The 24,444-nt window shown below is 42.7% G+C and overlaps 1 protein-coding gene across 1 annotated transcript in view; it reads left to right on the forward strand.

Annotated features, from left to right (window-relative positions):
• Positions 1 to 19,686, forward strand: part of LOC120732609 (cadherin-2-like) — a 100,724-nt gene extending 81,038 nt beyond the window's left edge. The window contains exons 14-16 of the mRNA XM_040030345.1: positions 1,796 to 1,935; positions 10,108 to 10,269; positions 16,177 to 19,686. Coding sequence (XP_039886279.1) covers positions 1,796 to 1,935; positions 10,108 to 10,269; positions 16,177 to 16,383 — 509 coding nt within the window. The 3' untranslated portion in view covers positions 16,384 to 19,686. The remainder of the gene's footprint in view (positions 1 to 1,795; positions 1,936 to 10,107; positions 10,270 to 16,176) is intronic.
• The last annotated feature ends 4,758 nt before the right edge of the window (positions 19,687 to 24,444 follow it).

The raw sequence follows: 24,444 nt of genomic DNA on the forward strand, positions 1-24,444 counted from the left end.
TGACCTAAATTTACAGTTCTTGAAATGTGTCCCTTGGCCTGAACACTTTGCATATGACTGGGTACCAACACCATTTATAACCAGCAGCCTGGGTTATTTATGATTTTGGAATAAAACGAAGTGCATCAATGTCTCTTGTATTTTGAATAGAGTCAGGCTTTAAGATAAGCTGGGCCCCATGATTTTCTGTTTATATGGAAACGGCCATGTTTTATCTTTTTTTGACCAAATTCAGAACTCCATAAAAAAGGTTTTTGTGACCTTGGTGGCCAAAGGTAATTTGCAGCACTTTCCAGGGTGTGAAGTATTCTCCTTAGTTCGATCTGTTTTTCAGAGAAAGTTGCAAAGCTGCATGTGTCTTTACATCTACCAGCTCCCGGGCCTGAACACCTCCAGATGGGAAGTTTAGGTCTCAGACTGAGGAACATTTCCCACATTCTGGGATGATGTAAATTGTGGAGCAGCAGTGATTTGCATTCTAAATAGACTGGATGTGTTGTCTGGTGTCCTGTTGAAAGGCGGTTGGGTGAATAGCATCCAGCTTTTGCTGATGGTTATACTGAGAAATGTTACTAATGGTGACATTATCGGCTCTCTGGGGTTTCAGTTGTCATTTAGAATTTCTCTCAGCACCCTCGTGTGTTTTGGCCTGTGCAGGTACATTGGTGCAGGTTCATGAATGCAGGCGCACCCTGAGCTGTCTCATAAATCCCTCCAGATTAATGTGATCAGTAAGACAGAGAGATTCACACTGACTTTTAAAACCCACCAGCTGTCTCAAAATAAGAGCTGAAATCCCAGCGTAGGGGAGCAAAGATTTTAAAGAATGGAGTGAAACATGCAGCTATTTTGTATTGAACTGTGACTGTGTACAAGGTACTTGAGGAGATAACAGGGGCTTTGCAGTGGTGATTCAAATCTTGCATCAGAGATGATGAAGTCGGTCTCCTGGAGAACTGCCTCGTGGTTAAAATAGTGAACCCGTCTGTAAAAAGACAGATGTGAAACCATAAATCAGGAGAAAGTGCAGCGTTTTGATCTGATGGGACAGCCATGCGTGCTGCTTTATGGACTGCATGTTTATATTCAGTTTGCAGACAACTGAAGGTGGCAGACATAAACAATGGAAACATAATGATTTTATATTATACAAACTGCATGTGAGATGTTTCACTGCTGCTACACTGCCACAGCAGAGACGCAGAGAGAAGTGGGAACATATCTGCAAATTCAAAGAAAACAAAGAGAGGAATTAAACCAAAGGCATATTTACGTATCACTGCTGGCATAACTGACATGCATGTCGTGTGAGCGAGGCAGCGTGTGGTCTGCAGGACTTAGTGGAAGGTTTAACAAATGTCTGCTGATGCTTTCAAAGGAAGATGCAAAACAGAGGATGGCTGAAGGTCTCGTCACAAACATGTAGCTGCTAACTAAAGCAAAGTGACTTCATTGCTGTGTTTTAGGGCAGGGAGATGTGTTTTGACAATACTGGGCCCCAGTGTAACATCATACTGGGACCACTCCAGCTTACATATCTGACAGAACCATATCTGATATATCTGTGACTATGGGATGGCTCAGTATGTCAGTGGATGGGTCTTTTTTTCAGTTTTCTTTCCTACTGTGAGTCAATGGGGGGTTTGTAACGGAGCCTCTGATTGGTAGATGTGTTCTTTCAGTCTGAGCGAAACATGAAACAGTTGGTGGTCTCTGAAGCCCTTCATGGAAACTCACTGGTGCTCACTGAGGTCTTCGTGTGTCCTCATCTGCTTGCGTCACTCTTGCGTTGCAGTGCTGGTGCTGCTGTTTGTGATGTGGATGAAGAGGAGGGATAAGGAACGCCAGGCCAAGCAGCTCCTCATCGACCCGGAGGACGACGTACGAGACAACATCCTGAAATATGATGAGGAGGGCGGTGGAGAGGAGGACCAGGTATACATATGAACACTTCATGTTTTTGTAACTATTTATATTAGCCTGCTTCCTTCCATCACTGCCATACAGCAGCAACACACACACACACACGTCTTCAGATAGAAGACATAAAACACACACACACACACACACACACACACACACACACACACACACACACACACACACACACACACACACGTCTTCAGATAGAAGACATAAAACACACACACACACACACACACACACACACACACACACGTCTTCAGATAGAAGACATAAAACACACACACACACACACACGTCTTCAGATAGAAGACATAAAACACACACACACACAAACACACAAACACACACACGTCTTCAGATAGAAGACATAAAACACACACACACACTGCCTCTCTGCAGTTTTCAATCATCTGTCCTCCAGCTAAGATTAAGTGTACTACAAAGAGGACCTCGAAACAGGATTAATTGCTTTCTGTTGGAGAACAATTTCCTGTGTCTCCACACAACTTTTCTGCTGGTGCCAAGCACATAAGCCGCTCCGCACTTCTACTGCGGAAATGTTTAACCCCCGTTTACCCAGCCGACCACACTCAGGCCTGTTTTACTTTCTATAGAAGCGGCTCTCTGCGAAACAACAAACGTTAAACTGTGAACGATGTAGGAAGTGTGTTTAAAATTGTGAAAAAACATGCAGGAGAGCGCAGGCTGCACCATTTTCTCATCTGTAAGTCCTTTTGTTTAGCGCCTCTCCTCCTGCCTGCTGGGCGTCTTCAAACTAACTGCAGTCAGTCAAAATGGAAGCAAGACGATGTCAGCGGTAATACAGAAGCACTGGTACTCGCAGAAAGCGTAGCTTGAAGTAATATCGATGCTATGCTTTAGTTTCCTTCAAGTATTGGAAATAAACAGCAGAGTCAGTCGATTATTAGCCTGTGGAAGACTAACAATGGTTTGTTTTTTCATTTTTTGATCATAGTTATGCTTCTCTAATAATAAATGTAGAATTTGACTTAGAAATATTACACCAGTCTAATCAGCAGAGTCATAAAGTAAGCTAACATCGCGAGGCTTCATCACTGACGAGGTAGCCTCCTGAAAAAAGCATCTTATTTTGAAGGTGACCTAAAACACAAATAGAAACATGTTGCAACATGACACTACAAGTACACAAATACAACAGCAGATTCAACAAACCGTTTGAGAGGAGTCACACGCTGCTACAAGCACAACATGAAAGTGAAGAATTGTTTAGAACAGCCGCCTTTAACACCCACAGACACATTTGGACCCAAAACACCGCAAATACTTTCTGACATCTAAAATGAAGATAACACTGATGTATATAGATGGTTTTTACCTTATGCTTTGTATAAGAAACTGTAGTGTGTTGCTTATGAAATCCATGAAGGTCTACAGAGAAATCTCAATTTTATTTATGTGATGAACACATTTTGAACATTTTGGACTCTTAAAAAATAATAACAAAAAGAAACACTCTGAGTTGAAGGTCCCTGTCAAATGAATTAAAAAGCTGAACTTCAATGATCCACGTAACAAAAACTGTCGTGAGCCTCATCCTTAAATCGCCGTTGGGCTCTCAGAGCGTGTCGCCGAGCCTTGACCTGAATTTAAAAAATAAATTCGAAAAAAGCGCTGTGTCACTAAACAATGAAAAAAAAATATTTACAAGATATCTGCAGAAATATTTATTTTACCTGGTTAATGGGACGTCTGCTCCTGAACTGGTGATGGGATTTCCGGCTCTTTTTAGAGATCCGGCTCTTTCAGCTCCGAACCGGCTCTTCAGGTTGTTTTGTTGCTTTAATTAATTTATTATTAACAATAATATAAAATTATGCAGAAAAGGAATTACTAATGTAAAAAAAGTGGTTTTATTTATATATGTTTATATATAAATATATGCGGTGGCCCCTAGAGACAAAACACGTACAAACTTCAAAACACATTTCTAGCATGAACTGAACTTCCAAAGCAGAGCTACTAGATCACTTAAATTACACAATTGAAATCATGAAAGCATATGTGTATTGTTTGTGTATTTATACACAAGCATTCATATATAGTCAAATAATTAAAAAAAAAAAGTTAATTTACCTGTTACTGCCACACACCAAATCCGGTCGTTGGTACTTGCTGGCTTGTGTAGCCACGAGGTAACAAAAGCTCAACACTGCCCCCTAGCATCCTGGAGCACTTCTGTTGTCTTTTGTACGTGATTTGAAGTTTGTATGTGCTTTGTCTGTAGGGGCCACCGTAAATATACTTTGATTTATTCACTCCACATAAAATGTAATAAATAAATCATATAATACAAAAAACAACTATTTACATTTTAAACTTTTAACTATTTACATTTTCAGCTTTTTCCTTTTAAACAAATTTACGTGAAACAACACAAAACACTGCAAACCACAACACAATTAAATATAAATTAAAATATTAAAACAAACAGAAGATGCACATTCTCTGTCATATAAGCCTGCATGATTTCTGAATCTTTTATCATCTGCAACTGAAAATAGTGGATTACTACTATACCTTTCTAATGTGACGTGTTGTCCCTCGCTCTTTTTCTCTCTGGCTCTGTTCCTGTGCTACTGCGAGTGTAACTAACGCCCCTCCCCCCTCTGCCCAGCGCAAAGTACAGGCCGCTCGTGCGGAGTTTAGCGGAAAAAAGGGCGAGAGAGAGGGTGAGAGAAAGGGGAAAAAAAACCCTCACGGCTCCCAATAAGGAGCCGGCTCGCGTCGTTCACTTCAAAGAGTCGGCTCTAAGAGCTGTTTCGTTCGCGAACGACACATCACTATCCTGAACCTCTGCGCACAGTGTCCCGTTCATCTTTAGCAGGACCGTGAGCTCGTCTGTGAGCGGCATTTGTTTTTAACATGGTGGAGAACAGCTGCTCACATACATGTTGTCATGAATCGCTGTGCGGCAGGCAGGAGTTGGACCCAAAATGCAGGACTCACAGACTCAGGGGATGAACTCAAAATCACAGCTTTATTTGCAGGCAGGGAAAAAACATACAAACTAAACTAATCTAAACTGGGAAACAACAAACTAAAACTCACAGGGAGACACAGGGAGCTCCACACAGCATGAGGGACAACACGACACTGACTCAGAGAAACACAGGGTTTAAATACACTGGGAAGTAACGAGGGGAAGGAGACACAGGAGGAGACACAGCTGGGGGAAATCAGAACTGACGAGCCAGGGGAGCTAAGCTGCACACACTAACATAAGACAAAGACTTTCACAATAAGACAGGAAACAAGAATTACTAAACAAGATGCAGACATGACACTGAACAGAACTGCAATACACATGAGAACCCAAAACCTAAGAACCGATCCCTCACCAAGAATAACAGAAACAGATCTATAATGATAATAATAAACAAAGCACCGGAACATCAGAAAACAATCCATAATGCAAAAATAAACCAAAACATAATAAACTCAAAATACCGCGACACATGTGTGGATGCAAAGATCAACAGGACTCCAAGAGTTACTCCGGTCTCTCTCCACTCCTTCTCCTCACTCCATTTGTGATTGTGAGCAGGAGTGGCCTGCTGATGTGGAGTGTGATGCTTATTTTGAGTGACCAAAATTACATATACTTTTATTTTAATATTTCAAGATCACAATAATCTTCCAATTTAGAACGAACACAAATAAAACGCACTTCGATTAAATACCGTGGCTGCGCGTGACTGAGGGCAAATAAATTCTAAGGGATGAAAGAGTCGGCCCCTGGCTTAGTACTGAAGTGTATTAGGGTCAACATCTGTGTTATTGTTATGTTCATTGAGCTCACATTAGTTTGGACTTAATATTGTTTCTGACTCATTCGTCTTCTTCCTCCTTCTGCTGTAGCTGTGCTTACATTTAGACAGAACTTTGGAAAAGGCGTTTCCTCCTCAGTTATTACATTTGAGTCTAACTCAGCAACTTATAACCCAGTTTGAACACAAAGGGTCATGAAAGCCCCGAGGCTTTGTTCCAGCTCCTCTAAAATAAAAACGAACATTTCCATCAAAAGATATTCATTTTAAATATTTCTCTGAATTTGAAAACTGGGCCTTGATAAGCTTGACGAATCCTGTCAATATTGTAAGTGATGAAGTTTTTCCAAACATCATAACAAAGTACATTATTAAGGGGAACACACTCAACAGAGCCTTGAATAAAACAGAGAAAATGAAAGCTGAGTGGCGTGTTGGTTGACTTTGGTTCAGTTCGTACTTTATTCCCTGCGGTTCAATAAACAGAAGCGCTGGTGTAATCTCTCTCCAGGCTAAACAATGGACACAAAGTTAATAAAAGAAAATCAAGGTTTGCTTCTTCCTTTATCATTGCCACAGTAGCACACTGCACAGGCCTTGGATGGTGTCGGGGATCTGCACTGTTTGATAAGGATTTTCATTTCTTTTCTACAGGCAGCTCAGCTCTTTATTTGTCTGGATTTAAGCTTCAGATAAAAAGCAGACTGAGTTCTCGGGAACACACTTGTGTGCTTAAGCATGCCAACACCAAGAAACACAGAGACATACTGTACATATACACGCAGTCTGCCACCTGCTGTAGCTCAGGGGCAGAGCAGGTCAGCCACTAATCAGGAGGTCGGCGGTTCGATCCCAGGCTGCCTCCTAGCTGCATGCCAAACATCCTTGGGCAAGATGCTAGCCAAAAACTGAGCTTCGCATGAGTTCATACAGGCTACAAGGTTGTTCAGCCTCCAGCAGATGATCCAGTTCAGCATCAGCTGATGGCTCAACTGATAACCTTTTACACATTCAACTGACAGATCGTACAGTGTCCTCTATAACTGCCTATAACTGCAAACCGCTTCCTCCCAGCTCCAACATCTGGCCTCATCACTGTCCTATGCTGCGGTCCATCTATGCAGCAAAGACAGAGCCAAACCAGCAACTGTAAACTACTGCAGATCACCGTGTTCTTTGACTAAACTAATAATACGCTATCTTTAAACGCTACGTTGGCCTGTGACATGAAACAAAGTGAAATACACAGGTGCTCAAACTCTCTCGACATAATCTGATAACAGCGATCTGTGTGGATAAATGTCCGTCACAATCACAGGTGAATGTGGGATTTGGGAGGTGCGAGAAGCCTGAGATTTAGTGTTTGGGAAGAGAAATGACTCAGAATAACACTGAGCGTTTGTTTTTGTGGGCAGGCGTTCTCACTGAACCTGTTGGGGCTCAGATGTTTGTTGCTATTTGTGGATTTAGCACACTGACTTTAGCAGATGTTGCATAGCATTGCACTGATAGCTGTGGGGTGCAAGTTGGATGATAAAGAGCACCACTGCACCAGATCAGATGATGCTGTATTTACAGCATACAGTCCAAGACTGAAACACACCCAGCTCCATTACCTGCACCTGTCTTATCAGGTTATTTTTGTGCAAGAAAACATCATTAGAACAAAAGAGCAGAGCATGAAAGAACCACAGTACTGCACCATAAAAGAGTCATGAAGCAATTATTAACATTTGTGGAAGTTTTAACCTGTTACGACTGGATGTTAGCAGCAGTGTGCAAAAACCAGGCTCAAGTCCAACATTTGTGTTTCTGGGGTGTCTCAAAAATTCAGCTTAACTTGAAAATCTCAAACTGTGTTTGTTCTTTAATTGTGGTTCCGTAATGATGCAAACAGATATATAGACAAACATATAGGCACTCATAACAAATGACTAAACCTGTGACAACAACTCCACTCAGTTTATAAAAAAGGTCTATCAATTCAGTTTTATTTACACAGCGCCAAATCACAACAACAATCACCTAAAGGTGCTTTGTAAGGTCGACCCTGCAATAATACATCCAGAGAAAAACCCAACAGTCATGTGACCCCCTATGAGCAGCACTTTGGTGACAGCGGGAAGGAAAAACTCCCTTTTAACAGGAAGAAACCTCCAGCAGAGCCAGGCTCAGGGAGGGGCGGGGCCATCTGCTGCGACCGGTCTGTAAAGACACAAAGTAGCAGCGTTGCTACGCGGGTTGATTACAGCCATAATGCGCTGTGTGGGGGTTTCTCCTCACAGGTTTGTTGGTCCAGGATTTGGGACAATACCTAATAATATTCAGCGCCTTCAGGCGACTGTTGTTGCAATTTTGTGATATATTTTAATTGAACCGAGTTCACATTTTTATTGTTTTTCCTACTAGTTAGTCCTCGAGTGTCGTGCTTTGGTTTGGACTTGACAGCGTCAGCCTGGCAGATGCTCGGAGGTTAATGAGTTTTGCGTTCAGTTGAACCGTCCTTGAATTTAGAAATGCTGACACTTATTATTAAACCTCTAAACGTCAGAACAGGGACAAAGCTGTCACGTCTCCAATTTGTAAGTCATTCATGTCATGTAGAAAGAATTCTACATCTTTTCAACAGAAATGTGCTGGCATTGTTGTAAAAACAGTCCTCAAATGAAACATTCATTCAATCAGGTCATGGCAAGTCTAGAAAGAAAAGAAGCAAAGATCGTTTTGTTGCTGCCTGGCAGGTTAACGCTGGGCTCTCAGAGTGTTCTTCTGATTGGTCGTTATTGTGAATAAAGCCCAAGGTCAGTCCACAGCCTTTAGTCGATTTTCCCTGGAAACCAGAAAGCATGAATTGTTTTCTGGGAGGTTTCTGCGGTGACTCAGACACAACCATTCACCATGAGCAGATCAGAGGCTGTGACACGCTCTGATTGTATCCACGCTGTAGGAGAGAAGGTGAAAGACTAGCTGCGACTCTCTAAGTGGATGCTAATTAGTTTGCTTTAGGGTCGTTCTCATTTTTCCCCGAGGATGATGTGGGAGAAATGGTAGACATTGCATCACGAGAGCCAACTGTGCTCATTTGACTGGGTGAAATTCACTGAAACTGTTAAATACAGCTAAAACAGATAAGTCCGTTAGCTGAGTGTGAGACTGCTGCTTTCATGAATCTGTCAAGTTCGTTATGAATTTTAGAATCCTTTTGGTATTTCCACTGCCACAGGCTTGCAGAGTACCTGGCATTAGGCTACGATTAGTGAGAATATATTATTATTCAATGATGGCGAGGATTGTTGGCCAGGAACTAATTTTTTCTCGTTTAGCTTGAAGTGTGAATTTATGGCAGCTTAAATATTCTGTCTCTTTTAAGGTGGAAGTGTTTGAAGTTGAATTCATATTTCAGGACACTCTGGAGGTCGCCGTGTCTCCGTGCATAGTAATGAGACATTTTAAGCCGTACATGAAATGCAGCGTTTCTGAGTCTTCACTGCATTCGGGTAGATTTGGCTGCATGCAGCAGGTTAGTCGGCCACAGCTGTTGCAGCATTGTGCAGAGTGTAGAGAGTGACTTTCATGTAACGACTCTACAGCCTCACATAACAGTGGAGTATATAAGAGAGTGCTCTTAATTCACAACAACACAAAATGATACCCTGAGATGTTGCTCCTGGATAAAACAGCAGTGTAATCCCATTACTGGAGGCAGACATGAGTAATATGGCTACATTATCTCACCTTAAATACTGCAGTTATTGACAGTTAATTTTCTGGACCCACTCTGAATAAGCAACAGCAAAGTAGAAATCTTTGTTCACACCAGAGCAGAGCATCCCTGCGCACCTCTGTCTGTGCTGCCACACAGCAAATCAATAGCACAGCTACCCACGTCACTGCTGGGCTTACAGCTCTGCTATTTTAACAGGAAAGTAAATAAAACACAAACTGAGCAGCTGAACGGTTATAACAACTTGGTATAATTGAGCATAAATAGTTTCAGATGTACAGAAACTGGCTGGTCTCAGTGCCAACGGCAGCTGATAACCTGCTTCAGGCACTTTTCACACTGGGTCTGTTTGAGCTGCTTTAACCTGCCGATGCTTCTGGTCTGAGGTATGTGCTGTAAAGTCCAACATTACTCTGACATTCATGTAAACCTTTGACCGCAACAGCAACAGGAAACAGCAGTTTAATACATAATATAACACATACTATTTATCCTTATGAACAATGGGATGCTGCATTAATCATCAATGGACTGTCCTGAGAACTCTGAGTGCTGCACAGGTTGTAGAGCCCTTTGAGGCAGAATTGTGATGCAGGGCTGTGTGACTCACTGTAATGCCAACATTTGTGTGTTTGTGTGGGTGTGCAGGACTATGACCTTAGCCAGCTGCAGCAGCCTGATGCCCTGGAGCCAGAGTGCGTCAAAGTGGGGATCAGACGTCTGGATGAGAGGCCCCTCCACCATGACCACCAGTACCCGCTCCGCTCCGCAGCCCCCCACCCAGGAGACATAGGCGACTTTATCCACGAGGTACGGCAATAAGCAGCATCTTTGAGAGGATACAGACCTGGATGACAACATCTTTGTGTAAAATGTCAGTTCGAACCTGTGCGTGTGCTTCGGTCGACTTCCAGCCGCACAAACTTCAGACTGTTTCCAGATTAAATTCCAGTGTTGTACACATGCACTTCTAAGCACACAGGAAGTGATGAATCGCAGCTTCAGTGAAATACAAAGTGTCTGTCTGACAGCACTAAGTGAACACTGTGTCCATAAAAAGCTGGATTTGCCAACATTACTTACTTTTGCTTCCCTCATCTTTTTTCCTCCTTTGGTGTCGAGCATCAAAGAGCGTCCAGGATGTGTGCAGTTTACCTCATCACCTTAAAGGATTTAAAATATTCAAGTTCAAACAGTTTGTTTAAAGCTGTGTGGAGGTATTCTGAGCTGCCAGTGTGAGAACGGGCCCGTTTCAACAGTTTTGACTGCGGCTATTTAAAACTGAAAGCTGAGCATATTTAAAAAGGCAAGCTCACATTAATCATCACTAAAATGATTCACATTTAGATTGTATTTCATTCTAGGCTCTGCTGTTTACAACATTTCCCTCAAATAAATGTCAGATTCACACTTTTTAAGCATCTTTGATCAAACTGTTGGAAATGATAGTTGTGAGCGTCACGAAGAGAGAAGGAAGCACTTCATGGAGCAGGTGACATTTAGAAAAACACAGAGATGTGATGGCTAATTCTTAATTAGCTCTGATAATGGTTCGGATTTGCTGGCTTGACATGTGGTCACAGCCTGGCTACCAAACTGGAGGTAAATCCACAACGTTTAGTTAATCCCACAGACCAGCTGAGGCCGTCCATGGGTCCTTAAAGGGCTGATTGAGGGTTTAGGGAAATCCAGCTTTGATTGTTTTACTGGGCAAACGTTTTCAGCTATTTCTCATTTCTTTATATTTTGCTTCCAGTGAGTTAGACTTTCTTGGCTTTTTGTAGGACGCTGTTTCTTTGGACATTCACAGGATTTTCTTCTTCTTTTATTTGCTTAACACTGACGTATGAATCAGGTATTAAAGATGCACCTAATTCAAGAGATAAACCAGTGTTTATATAACATTTAACAGGGTTTAGTAAAGAACTGATATTAAATTGCATCTTTATGCACTTTATTACTAGAAGCCTGTTGCAAGAACAAATATTTTTCGCCCATTTCTTTAGTTGAATCTAAAAAAAAATGGTAAAGATAACAGAAAAAAGTGTTTTTGAACCAACGAGGTGATTCCTGAAGAGCTTTGCTTGTCATATTTTGTCAGGACAAAAGAAGTGGCATGTCTACAGCAGATAAAGAGTGAAAGCAGTGTCTTTAAGAAACAGGAAAAAATACACAAAAAAGTTGACATGCAGTGGAAGAGATACATCTGGTGCTTCAGTTTATCCATTTACTGTTTGCACAGCCTCAGCAGAAATGGTCTCAGTGTAAAGCTGGATCTCCAGGAGAGAGGAGAAAAGGATGAGATTAGCCAAATTATACAAGAACTCGGCTGAAAACAGGTCTCATATATCAAGTTATCAACAACCTGCATGGAGGAGGTGGGAAAGGGTACAGTGTTTGTAAAAGTGCAGCTGTTACGGCCAGGAGCTGCATTTTAGCAGTGATGTTGGCATTCTTGTTAAAAATGATCATGAATGCAGAAAAGTCCAGTCAGATTGTGATCCAGCAGGTAACAACACCTGGAAGGCGTCTAATTTGGAACAGCCTTGTTATTCAGCATGTCATTCATCCCAAACACACGACCAATGCAACAGAAGCAAACCTGGATGAAAGAACAATGAAACACTTTCAGGCACGGATTAGCCTCGCCAGAGCCCGGACTTCAGCACTATCGAAGCAGTGTGGGGTCATCTCGGTAGGAAGTGGAATAAACTGCAGCCAACATCCAAAATCGATCCTTAGAGAAGCAGAATTATTCCTGAAGACCGGTTAATCTAATTATCAGAAAAGTCCAGGCTGTGCTGAAGGGTCAAAGTGGTCGTACCAGATACTGACTGTCAAGCTTCTTACAAATTGTTGCCCTAAGTACTGTCATTTCCATACATGTTTCAGTAAATTACTGCACCTATTTCTCATGTTTCTAGCAAAATCTGAAAAACGATGGGGCTCAAGATTTTTGCACAGTGCTGTAGAAGAGCTCATCATATTTATATTAATGGTCACAGTGTTGCATGAGGCTGCAGTGGCCTTTCTTATGTCAAATGAAACTTCTTATAATCACCGCCTCTGTCAGAGCGCCCCGGGGCAGCTGTGGCTGCAGTGTAGCTGCCATCACCAGTGTGTGACTGTGTGGAGGACTCGATGTAGTGCACAGCGCTTTGGGGTCCATAGGGACTGAGTAAAGACAAATACAGGCCATTTCTAATCATCAGGTTCATATTCGGTCTGTTTGAAGAGCGGTTTGCTTCACTGTTTGGGATTCTGATGCTCTATAGCAGCGGTCCCCAACCCCCGGGCCGTGGACCGGTCCGTGAGTCGTTCGGTACCGGGCCACGAGAGCTGAGGCTCGGATGTGACGTTCATGGTTTTCAGGGGTTTTATCGTTAACTCGGTTTCCCTGGGTCGTTTCCCGTGTTGTAGTTGTGTCTTATTTTGAAAGAACTATTTACCATAGCAACCAGAGAGCATTAAGGGGCAGAGAGGAGGATGTTACTCTCAGTGTTGTTGGCGCGTTTCAGGAGGACGCGCCTGATAAAGTTACACAATTACACAGTGAAGTCACGTTTATTGTTACAAAATACCACAGTTTCTGTCTTTGTCTGTATCGTTTTATTTTGTTGTATTTATCCACCACACCTTAAAGGCCGGTCTGTGAAAATATTGTCCGTAGTGTAACTACTGCTGGCCTCGACTTATCACAACCCAATCTTGTAATTTAAGTTTAAACAATTAATAATGAAGAGCTTCTAGAACAATCAGATGTGCACACACACAGCACAGGCTCACATATAAAGACACCTGACCAATCATTGCATTCAGTCCATGTGGATACGAGGTTCTCGTTAGAGTTCATGTACAAACTGTGCAGCACTGACTCGACTGTGAATGAGTAATGACCCACTGTGACGTCACTGTGTGTTTGCCACACGTGTAACTCTTCCTCACACAAGCACACTCGCTTACAGAAATAACTGAGAGTCGTCTTAACCCATCGAAGCGTCTCAGAGAGACTTTTTCTTTAACAGAGCTGACATCATAATCTCAAGCACAAAGAGTTATCTGTACTGATGCAGCTGATGCATGTTGCTGTCTCTGCAGTAGTTGCATCCATATTATCTGCGTGTGTGTGTGTGTGTGTGTGTGTCTGTGGTTGGGCTGCATAAAGACATCTGCCAAGCACAGCTATGAATAATGATCAGGAGCTGTCAGACATGGCAAGCTGATCTAGACAGCTTAATCCTACAGACATGACAAGCTGATGCAAGCTGATCCCGCCCCTCCCTCTCTGCGTTAATTCTCTCCTTCCATTGAGTTCAGAGTGACAGGAGTGTCTTCAGTCAGATGACAGGCGGGGCCCACAAAACATCTTCACAGCTTATCAGATTTGCTTCTTTCAGTTTAAGCGTCCTGAGTGACAGCGAGATGCAGAAGAAAAGGACTCCTGCTGCAACACATTTGAACAGACTTTTTTCGTTCATAAAAATAGTGCATGTTTGTGAAACACGTATGTTTCCTGTATGTAGGAGGGGTTTGGTGGTTTTAAGTTCAGGCCACCCTGAGTAATCTGTTCAATCTCCTCGTAGAGACAGAGGCAGCATCTGTCCAGCATGACCCAAATCCTCCTCTCTCCTACACTCCATAATCCCTCTTTCCTCCATACTGTCCATCTCAACACACACACACACACACACACACACACACACCCAACCCTAATTATGAGGAGTTGCATAGCCATGGTCCCCACACCAAATTCAAATTCAAATTGTATTTGTCACGTACACAGTCATACACAGTACGATATGCAGTGAAGTGCTTAGACAACTGCTCGTGACCTAAAGAAAAAAAGGCTATGAATAAGATAGGAAATAAATGTGAAAATTAAAAAGGGTAAATTTAACTAGGAAGGAATAAAATAAAATATATAAATTAAAGTTAAAAATGAAATAACTGTACAACAAAATACACAATACACAGTATAGAAATATATAAGAATGTATGAAGAAATATAAATATTATATATACACAATAACAGCTGTACAAGTATTAACTGGAAATGAAGAATATAATGACCAGTGTTGTGCAATCCACATTATTTAGTGTCTTGTGCAGTGCAAATATGCTTAAAGTGATGAAGTGAAAACAATGTCCAGAATGTCCAGTGTGTGTAAGAACTGTATGTGTGGGTCAGTACTGTGTGGTGGTGTGATTGAGAGACCGTATCGCCTGCGGGAAGAAGCTCCTCCTCAGTCTCTCCACCACAGCTGCATGAACAGTTAGTCCCCACTTCATCCAGAATACAAGGACCTGCCTCGCCCTCCAACCCTCCTCTACCTTACTCTGATCTGCCCTCGTTCTTCTTCTCCTGGGACTGAAGCAGTGGTGGGAGTGAACACTGACATTTCAAATCCCAGTTGGTTGGGAAAGCGAGCTTTGCTCCCTGACGATGGTCTCGGTGGATCCACAGAGATCATCAGCTGGGCTTTTTTGCGGTTTTAACTTGGTCTTGTAACTTTTAGCGCCTGTGTTCAAGCATGAACATAGGTTTCTATAATACCCTCATGCTTACTGTACAGTTACTATAGAAATGTAGGATTACTATAATCCTCTACTTAATACTGTCAGACCTGTAGCTGCTCTACTATAAATTGTGCTTTTCTCAGTCACTGAGATTCTCTGGAGTTGTTACAGGTGGAAAACCTCTGGTACAAATACAGACGTATCTCTTCCTGATCAGCTGAAAGTTTACTTAGCAGAGATTTTCCATACAGTCTTCAGTGGTTTAGAAGTGATGAGTGTGGAAGTTCCCAGATTAACCTGTGTCAGGATGTTCTTAACCCACAGAAAACAGTCTGTGGGAGGTGTTATCACTCCCTGCTGCAGCGACCACTGATAAAGTAAATGAAACCTTTACTGACCCACTCATTTACTAACAGTAACGCACAACAGAGTGTCAGTATTAGAACCCGTGATGTGCTGCAGGTTCTTGTCTACGGGGGGGATAAAAGACCAAACTTTGGGTGGTCTCCAAAAGGTCTGATGAAGCACATGGTGGTGCTACGATCCTCAGGCTCAGGCAAGTTTGAGAACGACTGGCCTAAAGTCATTTGCAGACATGAACCCCAGACAGTGTGAGTGGAGTCAGCACCCAGCATGAAATGGTCCACTTCAGACTGGAAATGCTCCTTTTGGTTAGGACTACGCTGTTGCTAGGGAAGAACATGGATGAGGTATGAAATAAGCACTCTGACCGAGTACAAAGGTCGGCCTCATAGTCCTACGGTGTGTCATGGGACTACTTTAGACATTCCACGTCCAGCAGGCGATGACCGCGAGGGCTCAGTGTAGGAAACATCTCGGAGAAAGCTCGTATAATAATAATAATAATAATAATAATAAAGGATTGCATTTTATAAAGCGCTTTACAATTCCACTATTCATTCACACACTGGTGGAGGCAGCTACAGGTGTAGCCAGACTGACAGAAGCGAGGCTGCCATATCGCGCCATCGCCCCTCTGGTCATCACCAGTAGGCGGCAGGTGAAGTGTCTCGCCCAAGGACACAAGGACCGAGACTGTCCGAGCCGGGGCTCGGACCAGCAACCTTCTGGTTACAAGACGAACACACAACTCTTTGAGCCACGATCGCCCACAATCACTAGCACTCTTATTTCCAGTATTGTTCCCTCACCTTCCTGCTCCCCCTCTTTGTTTTGCAGGGTCTGAAGGCAGCAGACAACGACCCCACCGCTCCTCCCTACGACTCCCTGCTGGTGTTTGACTATGAAGGCAGCGGCTCCACCGCCGGCTCCCTCAGCTCCCTGCACTCCTCCTCGAGCTGCGGAGACCAGGATTACGACTACCTGGGCGACTGGGGGCCGCGCTTCCGCAAGCTGGCCGACCTGTACGGCGGAGGGGATGATTAGCATTCCCTACTAACAACGGCCACTCTGCCCCCCACCCTTGCTTCGGAGCTCAGGTGGCGGGTGGGGTAAAGAAAGATGAAATTGGGTAAACACGGGGTTTGGATCTGCACTTCTGTATTTCTGCGGGACAGCTTGTAAAGAGACTCGCTGCCTCTTAAGGAGAGTTTGATGGCACTAGGGGCCATGCTGACTCCTGGCCTAGCAAGGCCTGGCACTGGCTAGCATTCAGGCTAGCTGACATGATCTGAGCGTTAGCCTCGGTGCTAACAAACGCGCGCAGCCAGAACAATGCTCTCAGAGAGGATGTTGTCTTTGTGATGGTCGAGAGCTTCGACAGCCATGCTACAGACGCTCATTTACACTTGAATCTTACAGTACAGCAGCACTGGGGTCAAATGTGCCTTTTGTACATTCTTTTGATTGTGTTCAGTCTTGATTCCTTTTGTTGCTTTAAATTTCCTGGTGTTTTGCAGCAGCAACTGGAGGAGCACTGCGCCATGTTAATGAGTGTGTGTGTGTGTGTGTGTGCGAGCAAGTGTAAACCATTTCCACAGAGACACACTGGATGGATACTCTAAAGGGCAAAGCCTACTATGAGATGCCTTGGATGATCCTACCAGCAAAAACATGGCTTCAGTGTGCAGCTCTGGGTTTCTCACGGCCTACAGCATCAAACGTCTAGACTTGGATCTGATGCAACACGTTGTACTTGCAGTCGCAGCTGCGTGTGTTGCTTGGTGGCAGTGGTTGCTCATTTTCACAGTGCTCTAGTATTAATGTGACTGTCTGCATCAACAAACCTGGACAAGCTCAGAAGTTTTCATTTTCTCAGAGCTTCTTCGCACGCATTCAGTATCCGTCCTGGTCTTTGAGTGAACAGAAACGTTGCCTCGTCTGGCTTTCACTCTTACATGCTCGAGAACATTTAGTTGGCCAAAATGAGTTTAAACAACTGTTTCTGAATCTGTGAGGTTTGTGCAAACACACGATGTTATTTGTGGTGCAGTTAAACTGTTGTGGTTATGTCCTTGCTGTGCGTTCACAAAAGGGAATTCAGAATGGGATGCAGTTTAGCTTGTTTGCAGGATGACAAAACACTGAAGCAAAGCAGTGAATAACAAGAAGATAAAATATAATTTCCATTTGGGTGTTTGTGCAGATGAAAGCAAAAGAAAAAGAAAGAAAAACGGCAACAAAGCATCAAGGCCACAAACAAAGGAGCTGGAATCTAAAAACATTTCAAGCGTTTTTGTTTGCTGAGCCGCTGTTGGAGGAAGTGACAGATAAAATTAAAATTCCCATCATAAAAGAAATGGATTGAGTAATGAAATATTTAATGAATATGACAGAGATGCAGCAGTGGGGCTGTGTCTGGGCTGAGCAGACGCACTCTGGATGGAGCTTTTATTTACAGGTGAGCATTTATGTTTGATGAACAGGTTGTGGACAGAATATAAAGCAGCTGACTGATGTTCAGCCTTGACAGCCTGGATATGCATAGTTGTACAAAAGGAAATTTTAAGGTACAGGAAACGTAGTGGTAACGAAGACGACAACAACATGGTAGTGTGTCTCATGTACTATCCAACCAACCTTTGCCCTTTTAGCAGGTCTGTGCAGAGCTACAGACACACACAGCAAACACATTTGGAGCTGCTCAGCATTCAGGACCAAAACAAAGTCAACAGGTCGTTTGTGTCCCACAGAAGCTGAAACAGTGACGTGTCACCTCCCATTACTCTGTTTTTCATAAGAACCAACAGAAGAAAGAGGACAGTAACACGATCGGAGCTTATCAGGAGCTCCTGTGGTTTCACTCGGCTCCCTCCAGCCTTCTCCGGTTTGTCGTCTCTCTGTTTAAGAGCAGAGTGAATCCTGCCCACTAGTGTAAACCTGCTGCTGTCTGTGAGCGAATTTCATCTTTTTACAAAGTTCATAAACTTTCAGACACGCATTAGTTTCTGTTCACGGCACAAATTTGCATCAGCTGCATGGATTTTGCTTCACACTCGGTGCTGATGGGACTTCACAGTTCACTGCAAGAACGCGCCTCTTTTACAGCATCTGTTTTTCAAAGTTCAGGCAGCTCAGCTGATCTCAGTGCCAGCCTACATCAGCTGATCATCAGTAAATGTGTGCTTGAAGCTGTTGTAGCTTCTCATATTCTCTTTGCTTCTGCAAGCTACTTTGCAGCCCAGCCCATCAGTGAAAAGCTGGAGCTGTCACAGGGGTAGAGGTGGGATCTCCTGGACATGTCACCAGCCTCACTCAGTCTCTTATTCAAATAATTTACTAATGACCAAATAACCTAACCTGGATACTTTTTAAATTCTTACTGCAGAAGCATGCACACTTCATACAGGACGCCCTCCGCTTATTTAAATGTGTGCGCTCTGTCACTCACCGCTTTCAGGCTTTTTAGACAATGAAAGCGACTTTGTGTGACAGCACACGCTCCATCCTGTGACAGTGGTCATTGGTGATCGACGGGCCCTTTTTTGATTTCACTCATCAGGACCAGTTTTTGCCTCTGAGGCTGAGCCATCATAAGCTGCTCCAGGGATTCACCAAACTCAACATTTTTAAAGGGCTTTGATGAAGTTGCATGTTAGCGACACGAACAACCAAAAAAGCGTAGCCGTGGACATCAGTGTCTCACTTCTAAACTTTAATAAAAGGTCCAGTTTTATGCTTTTTGAAGCCGATTTCCAGTATTACCAGGTAATTGAAGTAAACTGTTTGCTGCACCTGTAAAATTCGAGTGCAGGGCGCACCACGCTCAGCACCGACGTGCCATCTTGGTGAAGCTGTACGAGTAACATCGTTCCTTTGATGTTGTTTGAAACAAAGGTTGGTCAGACCCAGAGCTGCACAGAGGAGCTGGATATTTTTGCAAGTTTGATTTTCCAAAGCTGGTGAGAAGACATGTACAGTAATGCTAGACTTTAGGTAGATACCTTCTGTTGTTTTTTGTTTTGCTTTTATCACGATGTAACGTATGCAGCTGATTGCTAATAAAGGAAGTCATCAGTCCTTGTTTTGTAGCAAAGATACTTCTTGATACTCTGCTGTGGTGGATTAAAAAGGCAATGTTTTCTTCTGTCTGCTGATGATTTGCCTTAGTGTTCTCTGGTACTCTTCAACTGGCTACTCACTGTAAACTGAAACATGTACAGATTGTATTTTTCTCTTGTTGTTCTTTTGGCTGTGGTCTCTGAAAATGACATGCTAATATCTTGAATCCTTGTATATGTGTAATTTGGATTACAAATTAAAACGTTTTTGCATGTTTTTATCTTTTTATTATGGGAAAACAAGAATTTTTGGATGTTTTTTTCCAGTGAGTTAAACATCAAACCCCCACATACCAGCACACAGACGCTCAAAGGCTGGACTCTGCCTTTGGAAAGAGGCGGCTCATCCAAACCTTAAAGGTCAAAGAGATCAATGACATTTTAATTAAAGGTTTTGTCACTTGTGTAAATAAGCCAACTGTTGCATATTTCCACATCCAGTGGGCACAAAGCAGCATTTGGATTGGTGTTTTTATCCCCCTGGCTTCATTTTCCATCGTTCCAAAACAATTTTCTAGCAGCTAAACCCTCCACAGTGTTGATTAGTTGGGCAGTAGGTTTATCAGAGCTTACCTGCTGTGGCCAAAAGGACGCTATTACCAATTTTTCACCTACAACCTGGCACAGACGCTGATGCTGAAAAGCTGGCACCGGCACAGCATAACAAAATTCCTGGGCCCAAAAGTTGGAAGCACTGATGTTGGTGTTTAATAAGCGGCTACAGATGCAACACAGTATTCAGAAATTCCTGTAACTTCTGCCAGTAAAGCCGCACAATAAACTGCTCTCAGACGTGTCCACATGTGTTCTCAGAGGGAACCAGCACACAACAGGCTACACACCGTCACACAGCAACACAACAGGCTAAAATGATTCATCGCACTAAAATGTCCTCTGTTGCATTTAAAACAACCATGATAAGTGTGCGTCATGACAAGAAGCAACTGGTGGCAGAAATACTTGCACAATGTAAAACCACCATTAAAGGTAACAATGAGCCGTGCAGTTAGGAGGTTTTTCCAGAACACTCAAACCTGAACATGAAATCAGCAGAGAGGGTGATATACTGCCGTCTGTGGATTCAACTCCAAAACATAACTAACCTGGGTCGTCTCACAAAGACATATTTTCTCAGGCATGAAAAAGATGAAACACAGCAGACATTGCAGCTGTTTTCACAAACATTAACACAAGCAAGTGGTGTGTGCAGGACGTCCAGGGAGTGTACGAGCAATGCCAGAGCGATGCAGCGGTGCACAAGGAGATGACGCTGAAGCTTGCAGATCACAGGATCTTGTGGTTTTTTTTAGTTAAAGAGCACCAAGGCTGCTTTCTGTAAAACGTGACATGGTTCACATTTCACTTCATATTTAGTGACTTCTTTCACTTTGTTAGTTTGCTGCTTACCCTTTTGACCATTCAAGGTTATTTATTGGGTTTGAAGTACTTACATTTGAATATAAACTGCAGAGATGCAGGAGTTCAAAAAGTTAAAGGCTAACATACATTTAAATTTAAATAAAATGCTGGACATCTGGACTGATGTCTATATGTTTTGAGACTCCTCGACCTCATCCAAGTTTGAAGCTTGACACAACTCCACCAGCTGAATGGTCAGTTTGACCTCAGAGTGAGGTTTGCTGTTGCACAGCAAATGAAATCTGTTTCATTTGACTCCAGTTGCTTTTGGGGAAGGGTTAAACAATGCCATGAAAATAAAAGCATTTTAACTTTAATTAATAAATGACAGAGATTATTTTTATTGTACATTTTTTGAAATAATCGATTTTTCCACTGTCAGTGAGACACATCCTGCTCTCATCGAATTCCTGTGTCCCACATTCCCCGAGTACTGAGCCTCAGAACATGAAACTGTTTAGACCACGAGCAGGTTTCACTGTGTTGCCAGTGTAATGCACTCGTATGGTTTAACCTGCCATAATGGATGATGCATAGGCAGCACTTCACCTTAACAGGATCAGCGGGTTGGCAAAAGCGATGTTGTTTCTATAGATTCACTGCAGCCTGCATGAATGGCTGAACACAGTCATGTGACAGAGTGACATACATCCCCACATTGGCATTCAGCATGTTTGCCACAGTCTAGTCCTCAGCAGCTTCTCTGTGACAGCTTTAAATCCTCTTCTTCCTCCTTTGGCCTTTTATCTCCAATTCGACGCGAAACACACAGAGTGTCTTTGCTAACCAGGCCCAAGGGCACATCAGCAGTATCTTTCCCCAGCAGCCAACCACAAGCTCACAGGCACAAGAGCAGAGAAAATGGGAAAGGCTCAGGCCGTCTCTTGAGATCTCACACAATTAGACAAACACACTTGGCCTGCTGTGTGTGTGTGTGTGTGTGTGTGTGTGTGTGTGTGCGTGTGTGCGTGTGTGTGTGTGTGTGTGCGTGTGTGCGTGCGTGTGTGTGTGTGTGCGTGTGTGTGCATGTGCGTGTGTGTGCGTGTGTGTGTGTGCGTGTGTGTGTGTGTGTGTGTGTGCGCACCCGCAGCTTTTTCAGATACATAAAACAACAATGTGGTCCTGACCTGGAGAGCTAACACGCTCTCCAGGTCACGCAAGTGATTGAAATAGTTGTTTTCATTTTGAGGGATATATATATATATATATATATATATATATATATATATGTTACAATTATCACATTACCACCCCCCCACACACACACACACACACACAAACACACACACCCACACACACACACGGATCACAGTTTATTTATTCAGTAGCTCAAATGTTGTTTTGTGCAATTAGAATTTAAAGACAGATAAAACAGTTCAAAGGGAATAAATCAAATAAAGCTCAACGGCTGGGCATATACAAAATAACAACAACGATCAAAGACAGTTTTTGTGCTTTATGGTATTAAAACAAATCTGTGTGATAATTATGAAAAGCAAAACTTAAATAATTTAAAAAGATTATGAATCACAGTTTGCACGTAGTCACAGCGAGCTGTTTAAACGTTTAATCAGTTACTCTCACGTCTGTAATCTAACTGGAAATTTGTGTCACAGCATTCCTGGTCAGAATCATAATTAAAGCCATTCACAGTCATGTTCGTACTACGTGAAACTGTAGAACAGTAAAACGAAACTGGCTGTTTTAACATTTAATAACCAGAGTGAATGATGTTGGAGAACTCAGCGGTTCGTTTTTTCTAGTCAGAATGAACCTCTTTGATATCCACAGGGATCCTTCTGCCCTCCCAACTGTCATTCCAGATTTCCTCATTTGTGATGTTTCAATTTCAGACACTTTTCAGAGACCAGTAGTATAACTGACTAAAATACACCATGACACGTGAAAGATGTCACCAGGTGTAACCAACAGGGCACTTTACACACTGAGTCAAATCTTAACAGCTGTATTGTTAATATTTGCATATAGGGAAATATTGGGGGAGGATAAGAAACTAAAGAAATTTGGCCTAAAGTGATTAAAGTTGCAAACCATTTGAAATATTATCTCCATCTATAGCTTCAGTTTTGACAATTCATTTTAATTGGACTGTGGGCTTCCTAAATAAACTGTAGACCGCCTGTGCTGATCCTCTTTGTGTTAAAACAGTCCAGATATCCCCAAATCTACGTGCATATCTGTGTTTACTGCCGAAAATATATTTAAAACATTTTCTCGTTTTCCACCAAATTTTAAAGAAACAACCTCTTTGTCTTCATAAAGGGATAGCAGTTTTCACCTTTCACAAGTTTGGGTTTTTCCACCAAAATCAACTTAATTTAACCTTCCACCCACCCTGCAGCTTATCAGCATCCAGGTCACAGGGCAGCAGTCTGAGCAGAGATGCCCAGACCTCCCTGTCCCTGGCTGCTGCCTCTAACTCTCAGGGCAAATACTGAAGCCTTCCCAGGCTAGCCAGAAGACATAATCACTTCAGTACCTCCAGGCACCTCATCCAGGAGGCACCCTGGAAACCTCTCAGCTGGCTTTATCAGGATGGGCTCTACTCAGAGTTCATCATCCTTTCTCTAAGGTCACTGCAGACACTGCAAACCCCAACATACTTCAGCTTCTCTCCTTGGGGCAGCAACACAGATATTATTATTATTATTATTTTTTATTTCGAAAAGTTGCATGCATGTTGACTATTTAAGAATTCTGTCATGAATTTGCTGTGTGGCAGGCAGGATGAGGATGCATATGCAGGACTCAAGACGAAGGAGTAAACTCAAAACAGCAGCCTTGTTTCCAGAAAAACTTCACGTCAAATACAAAATTAAACTAAAAAAACATAAAATAAACCAGGAACTGAGAGCTAGGAAACACAGCACAGTGAGAGTACGACACGACAACGGCTAGAGAAAAACACAGGGCTTAAATACACAAGCACAGCTGGGACAAATCAGACCCAACAAGGCACGGGGAAGCAAGACTACAATGCACACAGGACCAGGACTATCAAAATAAAACAGGAAACAGCCGAAACTCAGACTTAACACAGTGAGTGGGGAGAAACGCGGGACACAGGAGAAGCACAGAGTAGACACGGGAACTGACACAGGCTGGGAAAAACAGTGATGGGAGGGAGAACAAAGGTCACTGAGAACTAAAGAAAACCAAAACCACGAACAACAATAATCAAAGAACATAATTATACAGTCAAACACAAATACTGGGTCACAGTACTGTGACAAATTCAGAGTTTTTTATTCTGCTTTCTGCTTAAATCCTGTTCAGACACTTCACACGTGTTCATATGTGATAAATAAATGGAACAACGATTTATGGAAACTGAAATCTCAGCAGCACATCAGCTTGTGCCAGGTCTGAGAGACAGTGACTGCACTAGCATAATACCAGTGATTACCAGATCATGAAAAATATTGATCGATTGATGAAAAATAGTTTTTTAGTAAAAATCCTAGAGCAGATCAAAATTGCATTTGAACATATTTGAAAATGAAAGCTGACAGAACATCAGAAGCGATGGTGCTTCCCAAATGTCAGA

Source organism: Simochromis diagramma, unplaced genomic scaffold (genome assembly GCF_900408965.1).
Source record: "Simochromis diagramma unplaced genomic scaffold, fSimDia1.1 OVJJ01000334.1, whole genome shotgun sequence".
Taxonomy (NCBI): domain Eukaryota; kingdom Metazoa; phylum Chordata; class Actinopteri; order Cichliformes; family Cichlidae; genus Simochromis; species Simochromis diagramma.